At 43.7% G+C, this 16,659-nt stretch overlaps 1 protein-coding gene across 5 annotated transcripts in view; it reads right to left on the reverse strand.

Moving 5' to 3' along the window:
* RGS6 (regulator of G protein signaling 6) overlaps nucleotides 1-16,659 on the reverse strand; it is a gene marked incomplete at its 3' end in the record, with an annotated part of 252,176 nt that overhangs the window by 24,543 nt on the left and 210,974 nt on the right. For all 5 annotated transcript variants that reach the window (XM_082283290.1, XM_082283289.1, XM_082283288.1 and 2 more), the window contains one exon: nucleotides 15,573-15,759. In XM_082283290.1, coding sequence (XP_082139416.1) covers nucleotides 15,573-15,759 — 187 coding nt within the window. The remainder of the gene's footprint in view (nucleotides 1-15,572; nucleotides 15,760-16,659) is intronic.

Raw genomic sequence — 16,659 nt, forward strand, 5'->3', positions numbered from 1 at the left:
AGAATGGGAAGGAAGAGAGACTGATCAGAGTTCTAATTAAGTCTGCTATTACTGATTATCTGTGTTGTGGTAGTGTGCATGAGGTCCATCCTGGGGCAGGACCCTGCTGTGTCTGGGGCTGTACGAACACAAAAGAGATGGCCCTCACCCCAAAGGCGGGCACATATTATTCACTCATCAGGATTGTTCTGCAAAGATTGCAACTCTCTGATGTCCCCAGATTATAAGAAAGTGCCTACCCTGGAAAGAAGAAATAAAAACCAGAAATTGTCTCATAGATTAGGTTTCGTTTTACCACTTACAGATACTGAAACAATCACCCAGCATTCCCCTCCTGTTCATGGAGGGGAACTGATACTTGGACACATTTTATGTCCACTTTAGACATGCACTCAAGCAAGCCAACATGCTGGTGTCCTGAAAAAGCCCGTATCTGTGGTGACTGTTCAGGAAGTTATATGACTAGCTCAGATGTGGATGGCTACATCATACGTATAAAGTTACATTGGATGAGTCTCTCTCTTGTATGTACTGTTACCAGTTTGCTCTGAGAGCACTTACTATGTGTATCTTCAAACTTACAAAGTAGTGTTTCATTGCAGCAGAACTTAATACATACCATTTTCTATTTCCTTGCTAAGCTTTACTTTCCTGCTGAGAATCCCCTAACACAGTCAGTTTTTCTCCTAGTTATCCCTGGATTTACAAAATATATTATCCCAAGCACCAAGAAAATCAAATCAAAATACTTTGACCAAATAATGACTGAGAACACACTAAAGGAGCTCAAGAGGAAAACAGGCACCTTGGACCTTTCTTTTAGACTTTGCCCAAGGAAGCACTTTTATAGAGTTAATGAGTAGTTTTATCTATAGTTAATTATACAATGTGAAATGTTCTCTCCTGCCCTAAAGCCATTGTACATGAAACTTTAGAAGAGCCAAACCAGACAGAAGTCGCATAGCTTATTTCAGTGTGTTAACAAGCCAAGCAGAATTCCCTTATCTTCACCATCATGGGTAATTAGCAATGACCCGTCTATACACAGAAGAACTGCTTAATTCAGCTTTCTTACACTATTTGGCGTAGTCTGATGAAGGCCACCGGTTTTTCTTTGACACAGCATAAATGTATCCTTTGAGCTACATCCTAGTGTGGAACAATTTTTACTGGTTAATTTCCATACTTGCTTTTATTCTTGACAGATCCTCATTTGTGCAGCTCTACCTATCTAGAGGACAGCACAAGATTTTGCAATAGAACTGTTCATATAAAGCCATTTAGCAACTGCCACCCTTCTTACTTCAGAAAAAACACATGGGAGGGCACAGTTTCATATTCCTCATGTACAGCATTGCCATAAGAATTGACATCCAGCTGTGGGACATTTGTTCTATTTATGCAGGACAGAATGAGCCAAGGACGCCTTAAGACAAGAAGAGGGAAAATAATGCACATCATGGATATGATTCTCTCGTGTGAATAAGGATTTTCAACATCAGTTCTCTCTTAAATACTTCAATTAGCATAAACTCAGGACTCAGTTGATTTAAACCCAACCACACCTCAATCAGTTCACCTGTGCTGCTACCTCTTAAGGTTTCCAAGAAGACTCCACGTCCTCCTAATGAGTGCTTCGCAACTACCTGGGAAACAAACCCACCTAACTGGTGCTCTTCCAGGACCATGAGGAGACTAATGAGTAAGTGGGCACCTTGTAGCCCATCAACAGCCCATCAAAGGCCTGAGGGATCTCCAGAGCCTTAATTCTCTTAGTGGTCCTCTTTGCAGCAGCCAATATATGCAGGGTGCTGGTGGGAGAGGTGCTGAGGTGGGCAGGAAGGTGCTGTGGCTGAGGCAACGTGGTGGCTGACAGGGATATTTATATTAACATTTTTCTAGATGTCATTAATTTTTTTACTGTCTTTGGGCTCCAAATGGTTTCTTTTACCTGTGGTCAGACAACTAGGTCTGGTCTGAAACATGAAGATAACATTGTTGGAAAATAACATCCAGTTTTCACTGCCACACAATGAGGCAAAGGAGAACACACGAAACTGGCCATATGACCCACCTGCACACCAGCGACAACTATCGTTCTTGCTCATGTCAAGACGACTTCATGTATTTGACCTTAAAACAATATAAACTCAATATTTGGCGGTCAGAAGCAGAAAAAATTGCTTTGATCCTGAGATGAAATAAACCACAAGCTGGCTTCTTAACTGAATCCCTTCCCTGCAATAGGACTATTGCACAGCCACCACCCTGATGCCACTGCAGTAGCTAATTGGTATGAAGCATTTTCTCTGCTTTTCACATCTTGGAATCACTAAACAGCAACACCACTACCTTTCAGCTGTTCACCAAAGATATAATCAAACAGGGAATAACTATTCCTAGGCTTTGAATGCTAATGAAGAAAGAAGGTTGGGCATAGGAAAAGGAGGGACATGCATAGCTTCAGAAGCAAACTTTACTTTTTAATTGTAAGAATTCAAAGGGCTTGCTTTCAAGAAGCTCTGGACTGAAGGCATGAATGATACACTAGTAATTTATTTTACAACACTGCATTTCTGAAGCACCTACTGGAAGTCTGAGCCAGTTTCTCAGATCAGCAAAGACTGCCTTCCAATTTGCAACAGTAGAGGACAGCTTGCATTGCTAGAGTCAAAATCCCCACTGAGACTGCACCATGAAGATTTCTGCTAAAATTGTGGCTGCGGTGTGTGTCAGGCCCACTTACACAACAAATCTAGCTGCAGGACGGGAAATGCCAGTGGCTGCGACATTTGTTTTGATCTTTAGTCTACTCTGTTTTTTGCCACCAAGCTATTTTCTCTTATGCTTTCTAGAATCTGCAACTTCCTAGGGAGAACCTACAGCTAGCGTTTAGCAGCTCCTCATTTCCCAAATACACTGAAAGCTACTGGAGGTCTAACAACTGACCATATTCTTTTGTGGAAACCTGAGTAATAGGCAGAGGTGTGGACTTGGATTTAGCTGCTCTATGCAACTTGTGCAAATTGTCTTGTCCTTCTCTGTCACAGATTTTTAGCTCACTTTGGATCATTGCAACCCACTGGTCTCTCACTTCTTATTTTACTGAGCAGCTATTTTTTTCCACCTTTTTGTCACATGGTGGGGAGAAAGGACACCCACATTAAAGGCTGAAATCTCCCAGTGCAATGGACTTTATAAACATGCACAATCTCCCTGACATACCTGACAGTGCTGGCAAGAAATTTGAGCCTTTCCATCCTTATACTGAGATAATTCTCCTTTTTGTTAAGTTGCTTATTACAGGGTAATGAGCTCACTACTGCTGGTTCCCTAAATACAAAAAGTAAATGCACTACCCATGTAATTTTTAACTCTGCAGCTGCAGCTCTGGGCATTCCAGTCTCTTGCACTGTGAGCAGTCTGTCCAGAATTATCACTGCAACACTTCTTTACAAGTGCCATGGGAAGTTCCTGTGCCCTATCTGCACAAGAGCAGGAGAACCATTTCATCTAGGCAGTGCAGCCTCTCCCAGCTATTGCTGTGTGCTACTTCCCAAGCATGGCTCAGTCTCAGCTCCCTGTTCCAGTCCTAAGACAGCAATTCTTTAGGGAGTTACATTGCAAACCCGAGGATTGAAAACAATCATCTAACAAAATTGCCCAAGTGATCTATTAAACCATTAAACAAGGTAGCTTATAAAACCAGATAAAAGGCAGGAAAAAAAAGTCTTTCAAGATTTGGCCAGCAGTTGACAGGCATCATGTGTCCCACTGGTCTCCCCTGCAGCCTTGCCAGCTCTTTCTGAGCACCAAGCTGCCATCTCAGGCCACTGCAGTAGCAGCTGCAAGTGGAGACAGGGACTGACTCGACAAGTGTGAGGGAGCCCTGGCAACCTGGCGTTTTGAGCTGACCAGTCACTCAGTCCCTCACACAGCATGCTGTTGATCAGTGCTGGCTGTACTGATGCTCCCCTGTGACGATGGATGCACATTGGGAAATGTCAGTCTAACATGGAGGATGACACAAGAACCTGCTTTTGTAAGTGCAGTGGATTTCATCTCCAGGAAGCAAACAATTCCCTTACAAGACTCCTGCAAGCAGTGCGGGTTTGCTATCAAACGCCCTCATTACTGTTGTTTCCCAGTTCTTGAACCAAGGCAACAGAGGTAATGAGATCTGTCTGCATCTTGTCATGAGAAAAAGGCAAACCCTCTTTTGTGCTTATGCACCTGAATCACATCTCCTCCATCATGGGGAAAAATACGCAGTGGTCCTGGGGGCTGTCCAGCTTCACTGAGCACACTCTCTGTACCTAGTCTTCTGTCACTAGAGTTACGCTTCAGACAGCATAACCATTCCACTTGTCACAACCATTACACGATATAAAGAAGAACAAACAGTACATTTAAAAGGGGGAAATGCCCCTTCTAGAAAAAAAGGAACCAATGAGCTAAATCACAAAAAAATTCTCTTTGACAACTATGTGAAATCAACAGGAGATCCCACCCCTGCGAGCTGACAGCTTAAGTGCAGGGAAATAAACCCTGATAAGGTTCAGCATCTCTTGGCTATTTTCCTTCCACAAGCTTTACCTTTCAAAAGAGATGAAGGACAGGCTTTGTAAATTATTCCTGACAAGAGGGGAAAGGGGGAGGAAAAAATAAGGAAAGTTTGCAATCCAGACGGGAATGTGGGAGGTGGCTGAGATAGCAGAAACCATTTCAAAGCTGCGCCTGCTTCAAATCGATGTGCTGCAATGTGATCTCAGGTCTCTCTTCCCCCTTGCAGTCAAAGCACAATGACCCTGAGGAGGGCACAGCTGCCAGATAAACAGGACCTTGGGAACACTCAAGAAAAATGTGGGAAAAAACCTGAATGATAAAAAAATAATAACCTCTGACTCACCCAAGGCACGTGGTAGATCCCAGGAATTATGTTCTCTGTTAAAAAGATTTCTTTTTAGCAGAAAACCTTGGTTCTCTCCTCTAATTTGTGTATATATGATAAGAGAAGAATTGCTGGCTAAACATCCATTCCTAATTCCACCAGTTTTTTACCCATCCTGATATTCTGTGACAGGCTTGAGATTTTTTTGGAGTTGTGAAGGCCAAGCACAATCTTCTCATGAACTCTGAACACCAGCTAGATTCCAGAAAGCCCTTAAATTTGAACTTGCTGATGGAAATTTTTCCCTGTTTGTGCCTAAACACAGCTGCAAACTTTAGATGATGGGGAATAAGGGGAAATGGCAGATTCTTTGCTCCCTCCAAGCACAGGTTTCCCATTTAGCACATTTATGAAACGGATCATCTTGACTACCATGACACAGCATATACAGAACAACCAAGTGATCAGGCCCAGCCAGCATGGGTATAGGAAAAGCACATCTTGCCTGACCAACCAGATCTCTTTTTATGACCAGGTGACCTACCTGGTGGATGAGGGAAAGGCTGTGGATTTAGTCTACCTGGACTTCAGCAAAGCTGTCAATACTGTCTCCCATGGCCTTCTCCTGGAGAAGCTGGCAGCCCACAGTTTGGAGAGGTGCACTCTTTGCTGTCTGAATGGCTGGGCCGAGAGAGTGATAGTGAATGGAGTTACATCCTGGCAGCCAGTCACCAGCGGTGACCCCAGGGCTCAGTATTGGGGCCAGCCCTGTTCAATGTCTTTGTTGATGATTTGGATGAGGGGATCAAGTGCACCATCAGCCAGTTCACAGATGAGACTAAGCTGGGTGGGAGTGTTGATCTGCTGGAGGGTAGGAAGGCTCTGCAGAGGGATCTGGACAGGCTGGATCAGCAGGCCAAGGCCAATTGTATGAGGTTCAGCAAGGTGAAGTGCCAGGTCCTACACCTGGGTCACAACAGCCCCATGCAGTGCTACAGGCTGGGGGATGAGTGACTGGAAAGCTGCCTGGCACAAAGGTACCTGAGAGAGCTGGTCAACAGCAGCTGAACATGAGCCAGTGTGTGCCAGTGGCATCCTGGCCTGTATCAGGAACAGTGTGGCCAGCAGGATCTGTACTCAGCACTCCTGAGGCCACACCTCAATTCCCATGTCCAGTTTTGAGAGAAATTGAGGTGCTGGAGCATGTCCAGAGAAGGGCAACGAAACAGGTGAACAGTCTAGAAAGTCACTCATATGAGGAGCAGCCGAGGGAGCTGGGGTTGTTCAGCCCAGAGAAAAGGAGGCTCAGGGGAGACTGTATCACTCTCTACAACTGTCTGAAAGAAGACTGTAGCTAGGTGGGGGTCAGCCTCCTCTCCCAGGCAGCCAATGACAGGACAAGCAGAAACAGCCTCAAGCTGCACCAGCAGAGGTTCAGGTTGGACATCAGGAATAATTTTTTCACTGAAAGGGTGGTTAAGCAATGGAATGAGCTGCCCAGGGAGACAGTGGAGTCACCTGCCCTGGAAGTGTTCAAGAAATGAATGGAGGTAGCACTTAGTGCTATGATTTAATTGATATGGTGGTGTTCAGTCGTGGATTGTACTTGATGACCTTGGAGGTATTTTCCAATCTTAATGATTCTGTTCCATGATCTTTAGCTCATTTTGGGGGGTTCACACTAAGGCTAGGTAGCTGTGGAGATGCACTTGAGCTGCAAAGGCCCACTTTACCCTCCTTGCTGTAGCTATTCCACTAACATCTTCTGGACTGTTTTGGAGGGCTCCTTCACCCTGTCACCAACACCTGGTATTAATTAGTGAGAGCTGATTTGGAGACCCCTTTTGTATTGAAAGCATGCAGCTAACCCTCTGGCCAGCTGCAAGGGAGATTTGCAGCATGTCAGACAAATCCATTAGAAGAAAAGGCCACAAGCAATGTAAAGCAGTAGATTAAACAGCTAAATAAATAACAGCATAGTGCAGTGAATGCTAATATTTGTTCTACCTGTATGCTTGACACTGGGGAGGAATTTACTGCAGATTCACACATGAGAGAGTGCTGCCTGAGTGAAGGTCTTGTGGCCTTTGCTGGAAGGATGGCAAGAGATGCCAGCTGAGAACCTGCCTGGAGTTTGTTTTTGGAAGAGCTGTCTCTATAGCACAAAGAAGACATGGGAAGAAGAAAGCAGACACTTCTCTGAGCACATGGTGTGTGACTGCTGCACCTTCCAATTAGACTTGGCAGCAGCCTAGTGCCTGTCTGTCGGCACGTCTACTCTGCACAGACATTTGTGGCAGAGGAGCTGAGGTTAACCCCTGTGCCAGCACACACACATACTGCAGCCAGCAAAACCTGCTATCCACAGGTTGTTAGAGATGTGTCCTGTTAACTCTGTTGTACTCTTCCCAGGTCATCCTCAAGAATCCTGTTCAACCAGCAGGACCCCCTACCATACCACCACCAGGATCTTCCAAAAAGCCAAAGAAAGGAAAGGACGCCTACTCCTCTTTAGCAGTTACTTGTGCCAAAACTGAATGCAACACTTTTTAGGAGCAATTATGATCAACTGCATTCAACCTAAATGATGGTGCCAAAATGCACTTTAGAAAAAGCAGTAAAAATTGCTGCTTCAGCTCTGAAAGCTGAAGTAGTTGGTAGCAGGCACCGCTGAGATGAGGCAAACAGTGAAGAAGCTGCAGAAGAGACCTTCACATTTGCCCTGATTGAACTTGATGGGAAAACACCAGTGGGGGTGAGAAAGCAGGGAAACACGTATGTTTTATTCCAATTCCCGTTCATGTTTCCAAATCCCCACTAAGAGCGCTTCTGGATCTGCTTATTCTGGTCTCTGCATTTAGGATTTCACTCTTCTCAAAAATGCTGTAGTGCCTGTTTGAGCTCCCTGCCTGCATTAACCAGGGTGAGCCCCTTCCCGGAGCCTCTCTGGTACCCGGTAGTGCTGCCATCTAGCAGGGCCAGGGGATATTGGGTGCTCCGACTGCTGTGGGACTGCGAGGCTTTCCTGGATTTATAGTTGGAAAAGAAATGCTTCAGATTGGCAAATGGCACATAAGGGTCTTGGCCTAAAAGTGAATTGCTCTGGAAAATCTGAGCAGTACCTTTTTTGCCACTCTCAAGTATTCAAGGGACATGATAATTTACACCGAGTTTTAGCTGGTGCATTTTCTTCACACTCAATCAAGTTGCTTTTACTACTAAGGGAAAAAAAAAGATGAATAATTATCCTGAAATATAGACTAACCTCCCTGCTAAACTAAAAAGCATAAAGTTTTTTTCAGCCCACAAATGAAATTACATTGGGCTGAAGGCACAGGAATGTAAGAAAGAGCCTTAGCAAGAGGGGTAACTGTAAGCAATGAGAGCTCATTTTGACTAATACACAGAAATCCTTTGTTTAGCCCTGTAGATACATAGTTGGAAACACAATGTAAATCTTTCATGGAAAAGTACATTGATAAAAGTAACACATAAATTTAGCTATGGCTCCTCTGTAAATTGATGAGACAACTGGTTTGCTTCGTATCTTCAAACACAAATGTGAGGGCAGAGCTGTCGAGGGTCCATGGCAGACACAGTGCAGAGGACTAGAGGCAAAGGGTTGTTGAGTGCTGTGCAGTTAAGGGGTCAGCCTGGTACTGCAGGAGGATTTAGTCCTAAATATAGCAAGGGCTATCCTGGGAGACAAGAGTGGGCTGCCGGGAGTCTAACGCCATATGAGCAGCTTTAGGTTTTGAGAACAATGATCGTGGCTAAGAGGCTGATTCTCTCAATATGGGCCAAATCCTGGCTACTGGCAAAAAGCCCAAGTGAAAAGATTTTGCCTGGGAGGAGGGGAAAACCTCCTGTGGCATTTGGGAGACTGGCATTTCTTTTCCAAACAATACAATATGTAGGAGCTGCAGCAATGAAGATGAGGTTTTTCCCTCTTGTGCATGCTGTTGTACAGCTATGAGGTGTAACTACTTTTGGTTAACACCCTGACACCTGCAGGCTGTCCGCAGCTTCCTCTTTGTTTTCTCTGTGAAAAATCCTGCCAAAAAGCTGAACTGTACCATGGAGAGGAACATGCAGAACCCCTCACACAGCAGAAGAAAATTCTATTTCAGTGGGGCATTCTGTGTTCCATAGGAGATGGTGATAGAGCAGGATACAGCTCTGCAGAAACAAGCAGAACACAGCTTCTGAGTAAAGGTGGCAATGCTGAGATAGGGAACACCAACCCTGCTTGGATGCTTACCTAGAGAACATGTACTGGATAGATAAACAGTTTTCCATGCCTCATCAACATTTTGACTGTAAGATACCTGCTGCTATGTCATCTTGGGCTGCTGTTAAGTGGTTAAGCTCAAGATCTCAGAGTCTAAATGTATATTGAATCTTTTAACTGTTTGCCAACAAACCCCATCCTGACAACCCATACCTGCTGTGGGCTGAGCAGAGATGTGAAATGCATTGCTGATAGATCTTCCCAGGGATTTTTTTCCTAAATTTTTAATTAGAAGTGTGAACACTTAAAGAGCTAACAACACCTTAAAAAATTAAAGACCACAGTGTTGCTGCAATGCATGGGTTTAGCGGGAGGGGACCATACCCCTGAAGTCTGTGAGAAGTGCCTCCTGGAGCTCTGGCTTCTTGATTAGATAAAAGGATGCACTTGCAAGCACTTTCACTCCCTATTTGGGAGAAAAGAAACAGTATCAGCAGCTTCCTGACCTTCACATGAAGAGGAAATTCTCTTGTTCTGGATCTGACATGCAGTTGTTTCTTGCTTTCAAGAAGCACAGTGCACACTACTGACACAAGAGTCCCAGAGTCTGAGTGCTGAATTCAATTTTTGAGCAAGCTAGAGACTTTCCCATGTAATCTATCTAAAGGTATTTTTTGGAGGTAGGAAACGTCTGGCACTGACGCACTGTTAATACTCATGCATGTAGTTTTAGACAGCTTGGCAGGATCAGCACCCTGAATAACAGGCAGACTATTGTCCTGTGGGAATATGCTGACTGTTCTTGTTACCCCATTCCCATGATCTTTCATTTGGAGAGATCTATTGCCTTCTGTCACTGTGTCTGCAAGGAGAGAGGTCACTCGTGACTTTTTCCTGCTCGTGTGTGACAGAAGGACATTAACTTAGACAGTAGTTTGATCCCTGATGCCTTCAGAGACAGAAAGGGAACAGCAAGACAAAGGCTGAATGGTAGATGTTTTTCATATAACATGACTGCTAAAGCAAAAATTAAAATGGAAGGCAAAAGATAAAAAGAAATACTTTCTGATGTGTGGTGCATATGTGCATTTTGAAAAAAACTCCCAACAAACCAAAACAGCAAAATAATAACACAAAGTATCTGCTCCTATGTAAACTTCTGCTTCAAGCCTTTTATTTCCTGCTCTGTACATCAGGCACACCAGCATAAGCCTCCACCATCACTTTGCTATTTTTGTTCCAGACTACTCTTCCAGCTGTATTTGTGGGGCTCTTGATTTTAGATTCTGTTTGGTTGTAGGTTGTTTTGTGAAATCCACAAGTGCAGGAGCTTGCAATTTTTTCTGCTAAGTGTAACAAATACACAACAGTGAGACTCTGTATGTTTTCTCCAGTCACCATAACCCAAATACAAGGAAGACAACCAGAGTGCAGTGTAAGGAAGGATTTTGTCCTTCAGCTCCACAGAATCAGAGCCAAAGAAGGAGAAGGGAATAAAGGTCAAGGTCCTTGTTCAGTCCCTAACCTCCACAGGAAGGTGCAGGCTGTCAAAAGCCTCCAGGAGCCCTGGGCACACCATTCATGTATAAATACTGATGCAGTGCCGCAGTGCTTTCAATTCCCCGTACTGCAGGTTCAAGGTCTCTGAGCAGCACTGGCTCAGGTGGACTTGATCCCCTCTTAGAGGCAGAGCACCTTGGTCTGCCCCATGCCCCCTTGCTGGCTGCCTGCACTGCCAACCAGAGCTGCTTTGCTGTAACCCTGATTCTCCATCCTTAGTCATCGTCCTTTACAGGCATGCATGTAACTGGGTGACTGGGCAAAACTTTAAGAAAATAGGAATAATGTTTCTTCAAGTTCTTACATGAAAGATGATACAGACACACAATGAATGATTATTTTCACATTTTCCTTCCATGCTATGGTTTTGCTCCAGACCAACAAATGGAGTTCTGTATGGCCACTGAATAGACACCAGGCCTTTCACAACCTGTGCATGCTTGAAAACACAAAGTCAAGAGAAGTCACACCTCATTCTCCCTTCTTGGTGCAAAATGACATTTCACTTCCAAGAGATCCTTGTGTAAACTTGGAGTTTGGTATTGAATTCAACAGGATCCTGTCAAGTTCTGTCAACACTTTGAGCTTCTTGTTACAACCAGAATGCAAACTGGTGACTGACCACTGATGAATCCTGCAAGGACTCATATCTCTGTCACAGTCCAGAACAAACTGAACTACACCTGGGGCAGCTGAGAGCATGAACTGGGCTCAAATCTCAAGACTAGATTTAAGGAAGAAAGTTTTTACAATGAAGATAGTGAAACCCTGGCCCAGGGTGCCCGGAGATGTGGTGGATGCCCCATTTCTGGAAACATTCAAGGTCAGGTTGGACAGGGCTCTGAGAAATGTGATCTAGTTGAAGATGTACCCTGCTCATTTCAGGGAAGCTGGACTAGATGATCTTTAAAGATCATGCCTTCTGTCCCAAATTATTCTATGTTTCAAATCTGGTACAGGTACATTTCTGGTTTGAGCTGCCTGGAGTTTAGCATTATAGTCTAAATCTGCCCTGGGATTAGCCAAGGATCTGCAAAGAACAGTTAAAATCCCTAACTGAGCCTGGATTAGAATTGAATTTCCCTGAATCATCTTCATAGTTACTTCAGGTAAAGGGATGTCAATCTAAAATTCTATTTTATTTATTAAAGAATAAAAATAAACAAAGAAAACAGGAAAGGAATTCCAAAGACAACTGTGTGGCTTACCTTACTCTAGTACACCTGGTTCTGAAGCCTACCAGTAAATGTAGACTAAATGTCCCTAAAACATTACTGAGGAAACACAATGCATCCTTGTGATACTAGCTTCCAACACCAAGGGACTGAGGAAGGGATTAAAGACCTTCTGAAGGCAGAAAGACATTTCAGGGGAGGCAAGGACATGCTTGATGGGGGTAGGGGGAGAATGGTTAAAAAACGAATAATGTGTTGTACAGATAAGCCATAATTGTCACACTCACAGCTCTGTGTTTCCATGTAAAGATGAATTACTTTGGCTGTCAGCAGCTTCATTAGCCAAAAGAGGCCATTCAGATGGACCCAAACCTATTTACTTTCCAGAGCTGACGGTGCCTGCTTCATATTGCAGGGCTCCACATTGGTTGTTCAATGATGCTGATAACTCCTGTGGGAGCTTACATCCTGCTAAGTACTTCACTGTTTAATTGAACTGACCTTTTCTGATGATGCCCCTTGTATTAAAAGCTGCTTTACTCCCCAGTGAAAATGGTTTGATAATCATAATATTTTACTCCGAGGACAGTTGTTTAAGAGCAGAAAATAATCAGCTAAATTGGTAGGCTCCCCTCTGGAGGGTCCGCAGCACTAAAATGACAGAAGGTGCTGCGGACCAAGATAGCTGGCACAGCTGACGATGAGGACAGAGCCAGGAGCAGCACTGGGCTGTGTGAGAATGGGGATGCCAATAAACTGGACAGCTGGGGAGGGGAGTGCAGGCCGAGCCAGCGCAGCACACTCTGCTCAGAGCTGAGATGTGCTGGCACAGCTTGAGCCAGGCATGGAGTGGGCAACGGCACCTGTGGGAGCCACAGCAAGAGGGGCAGCTCTATGCAAGCCCAGCAGTGCAGGACTGTGGAGTGCAGCAGCACTGAGGGACATACAGCATGGCAAGTATCCTAAGCTGAGATGGGGAAATGGCAAAACACTTGCTTCTGTGGTACAGGAATCCATCTCAGAGAGAGGTCTCTCTGAAATAATAAGTGCACACCAAATTCAGGTTTGAGTTAGGAGCTCTTTGAGGACTGAGATTTGGAGCTGAGATTTTCTTAAACAGAGGAACCATTTGCTTTCAGACCATGACTGGCCTAGGGACAAAGAGGTTTGAAGTGAGAGGCATGTTTGCCAAGAGCCCCTTTCTCCCTGTTTTTATCTAGGATAGTTGCCTTACCAGATGGTTGAGCAGCATCTGGGAGAGTTCTTTGGGGCTGGGAGCCAAGGTTGTGCCAAGAAGCACATCAACGTAGACTGTTAAGAACCTGATAACAAACGATGCTTTGCTTTCAACTTCCTGTTATAAAGCATTTGCTGGCCTGAATGTGCTCTGCTACACCTTGCCCTTCCCAAGTACAGCAGTGTGTCCATTTCCAGTGCTTTTTATACAGAATTGCCATTTTGTGGATCTCTCAAGTCATGACTAGAGTGCCACATCACCTTCTCCTATTCTTCCATCGCAGGAGTATCAAACTAATTTTCTCAGTTTAGCCAACAATTTTCCTTCCTCTAAGTGTCTCACAGCTGCAGGCATTCAAAGAATGGGCTGCTGAGTAAAGTAATTTTTTCTTGTTCTTTACTTACAAGGACATTTCAGTTGTTTTCCTCTTTGTGCTAAAGCTACACGGGACAGGACAACACTCATATTTTCCCTCCCACAGAGGGTGTTTTGACTAGTTGTGTCTGGTTGAGTGCCTAGGAATGTGGGATGTTTGGGAGCTCCCATGGGCTCCTGATGTCAGGCTGCTGAGATAAGGCAGCTGCTGCAGATTCATGGACAAGAGCCTCTGTGGTGGCAGGGCTGACCTGCGAGAGACACTGCGGCAGTACCTGGGAGATTTAGAGCACCCTGGGGTGATCTACGTTGGCTACCATGAAGTGGATGTGCAAACAAAAATGTTCCTTCTCCAGGATAAGCCAGCAAAAGCCAACATTGCTCCAGCTCTACCAGGGCGCTACACCCTTCAGCAGTGTCCTTCTTCTTCCTTCTTTTGTTAGACAGCCTTTGCAGCTATCCAGTCAAGCAGCCACAAACAGCTTGCTTGGCCTTTGGAGAGCTACCAGAAGCCCACTGCACAAGAAGATAACTGGGTTCACCTTTCGCATTGCGCTATCCTCTCTTGGCATAGATTCAACCTCCAAGATAACCATAGCTGGTCCTGAAGGTTTACCTTTGCCTCATATTTCTGTGTCCATGAACCACAACAGATGAACTGAGGACATCTGTCAGTGTAAAAATCCACTGAAATAAAATTAACCCAAGAAGCTAAAATTGCAGTCTAACTGCCAGGGCTCCAGCTTGATTGTATCAACTCCCCTCTGAATGACAATTACATTGTGAACTGATCAGTTCAAGGCTAAACTCTCCATGTCTTCTTCTAATTAAATACTCATCATCTAAACATTCATCTTATTCTTAGTACTTCTACCTATCAATTTAATCAATTCCCCCATTATTCACCTATCTGCTCTAGCCTGCATTTTGCCATCATCACTTTTTTCAGGTAATGCAGAAGTTCTTTTTCACTACAACTGCCAAGCAAAGAATACATCTTAGCCAGAATGTCTTCATACTCCTGTATTTCTCAGCTCTAAAAAGGGCATTTAAGTTGCCTGATATTCACAGGGGACTGCCTTGAAACTTCACATACATTCCTTCTATGCTAGCCCCAAGGAGCAAGATTGCATTCAGGCAAATAGAGTATTTGATGCTGGTTTGAAAAATTCATTGCCTAACCTTGTATAAGTGGTCCACAACATCTCCCCTGAGATGAAAGTATTTTGTTAGTGGAGTATTTTGAAGAATTACCTTTGAACGTCAATTAAAAAAAAAAAAAAAAAACACATCAAAACCCAGGAATTCTTTTCATTTGCTGTTGGTTTTACTACATCTTGTGATAAAAATGATTATGAGGAAGATACCTTTTAATTGTGTCCCTAGTAATATTTGCTAAATGATCCCTTCCTCTTCTTTTTTAAAAATTACAAAATTGTATTTTCACTTTCCAGAAGGTTATGCAGCTTTAATCTTGCTTGTAACAATTTTTCTCAAATTATCTGTTTTCCTCAAGGCATTTTCTGTGTACAGTTTATCTGAGAAATTTCCCTGATAAAGCTGGAGCCTTAGGAGGGAAGGATTAAGCTCACTGCATTGCCTACTGTCCTATCATTACTCTAAGGTATTGTCTGGTGGACAAATTTCTAGCTGTGTTGGAGGGAGCTCCTGCATTTGGGGTTTGGCAGGGGGATATAACTAGCTATAAATAAATATATTACAGAAAAAGTGTATTAGCCAAGATTTTGATATGACATCGGCCATTCTGTAAATATGCCAGACTTTGGTGACAGGTAGTACAGAGAGACAGGCTGAACTGTATAGCACTCTTTCATCTGTGCTTTCTCTGAGACATGGCTCCAGCTTGCAGTGCCTTCCAGACTTGTAGATTTTGGAACATTTGCTCCCAGAGGAGCCTTAGCCTGTTACGACAGATAGACTGAATGAAAATATAATTTACCCAGCTTGAATAGATATCCTCAAAGTCACTTCAAACTGTGCATCTCCTCTTTCTTACGACTAAGCAGTGACAATGTGATAGTGGAATGTCATATTAAAACTGAGAGTTTCATTAACAGTAGTTCCACAAAATCAAAAACTAACCTGTGCATCTTCATATGTATATCTCCCTGGGTCTTTGACATTTTGGCTTGTTTTCTCATAGCTGTGGGAATCCAGGTTGATAGCACTTTGGGCCCCAGGAGCTAGAAACTCTTGCCAGATTTCTTCCACTCTGGTGGTGACGTCCTGTAAAGGTTGTTTCTTGAGATCTTGGACAGCCAACCAAAACCTGTACTAGGAAAAAATTAAAAGGGCAGAAAAGAGAAAAAGATAGAAATCTAGGTAAGATTTTGTGAATAAGCCTAGGCAGAGTCCCAAAACAGACACAGAACCTAATCCTGTGTCTATCAGAATTCAATGAAGACTCTCCACGTAAGCATGACTTCAAGGGGAAGGGGTGAGGTACTTTACACCAAACCCTTATATTTTGGCTAAGATCAGAATCACTGACTTTAAGAAGTGATACATTCTTATTCAATCTGCCCCTGCAGAAGTGTCAGATTAGGTATGCAAACAGGAAATGGTCCAGAGCTATGCAGCTGGAGGAGGGGAGCAGGCTCTGCCTCCCACAGCCCTGCTGCAATGTGCTGGTCATTCCTGCCTGCAGGATCAGTCATCCAGAGGGGATGCAAAACAAAGAACAAACTTAATATCATTTCCATATAATTTCAAACTTAATATTAATATAGCTCCCATTTCCAGAAGGTATTTTTTTTTACTTGTAAACTGACCAGCATTCAGATGGATGCCATGAGAAAAGATGACACTTGTCATGCCATACTCCAATTTTACAGGGATATTTTCTTGACTAGACTATGCTTACAGACGAAAGTAAATTCATAAACACTGAGAAGATAATCTCTTTGATGGCTAAGGATATAATCCATATCTTTATCTGTGAAAAGAAAGACCACAGAATATTTTCACAAGAGTAACATGCATGTCTTTTGTCTTTTATCCTAGGAAAAAGACATTTTGGTGCTGGTGCTACTTTTATTTATTGTTGAATGAGATACGGTCTTTCAAGTGATTAATTCAAAAGATACATGGTGCCCAGCAGCCTTTTGTTTTGGTCAACTCTATCTTCCAGCAAGAAGATATCCCTGAGGGCTGTCTGCCCTGAGTACCT

This window comes from Coloeus monedula (genome assembly GCF_965178545.1).
Source record: "Coloeus monedula genome assembly, chromosome: 6".
Classification (NCBI taxonomy): Eukaryota; Metazoa; Chordata; class Aves; order Passeriformes; family Corvidae; genus Coloeus; species Coloeus monedula.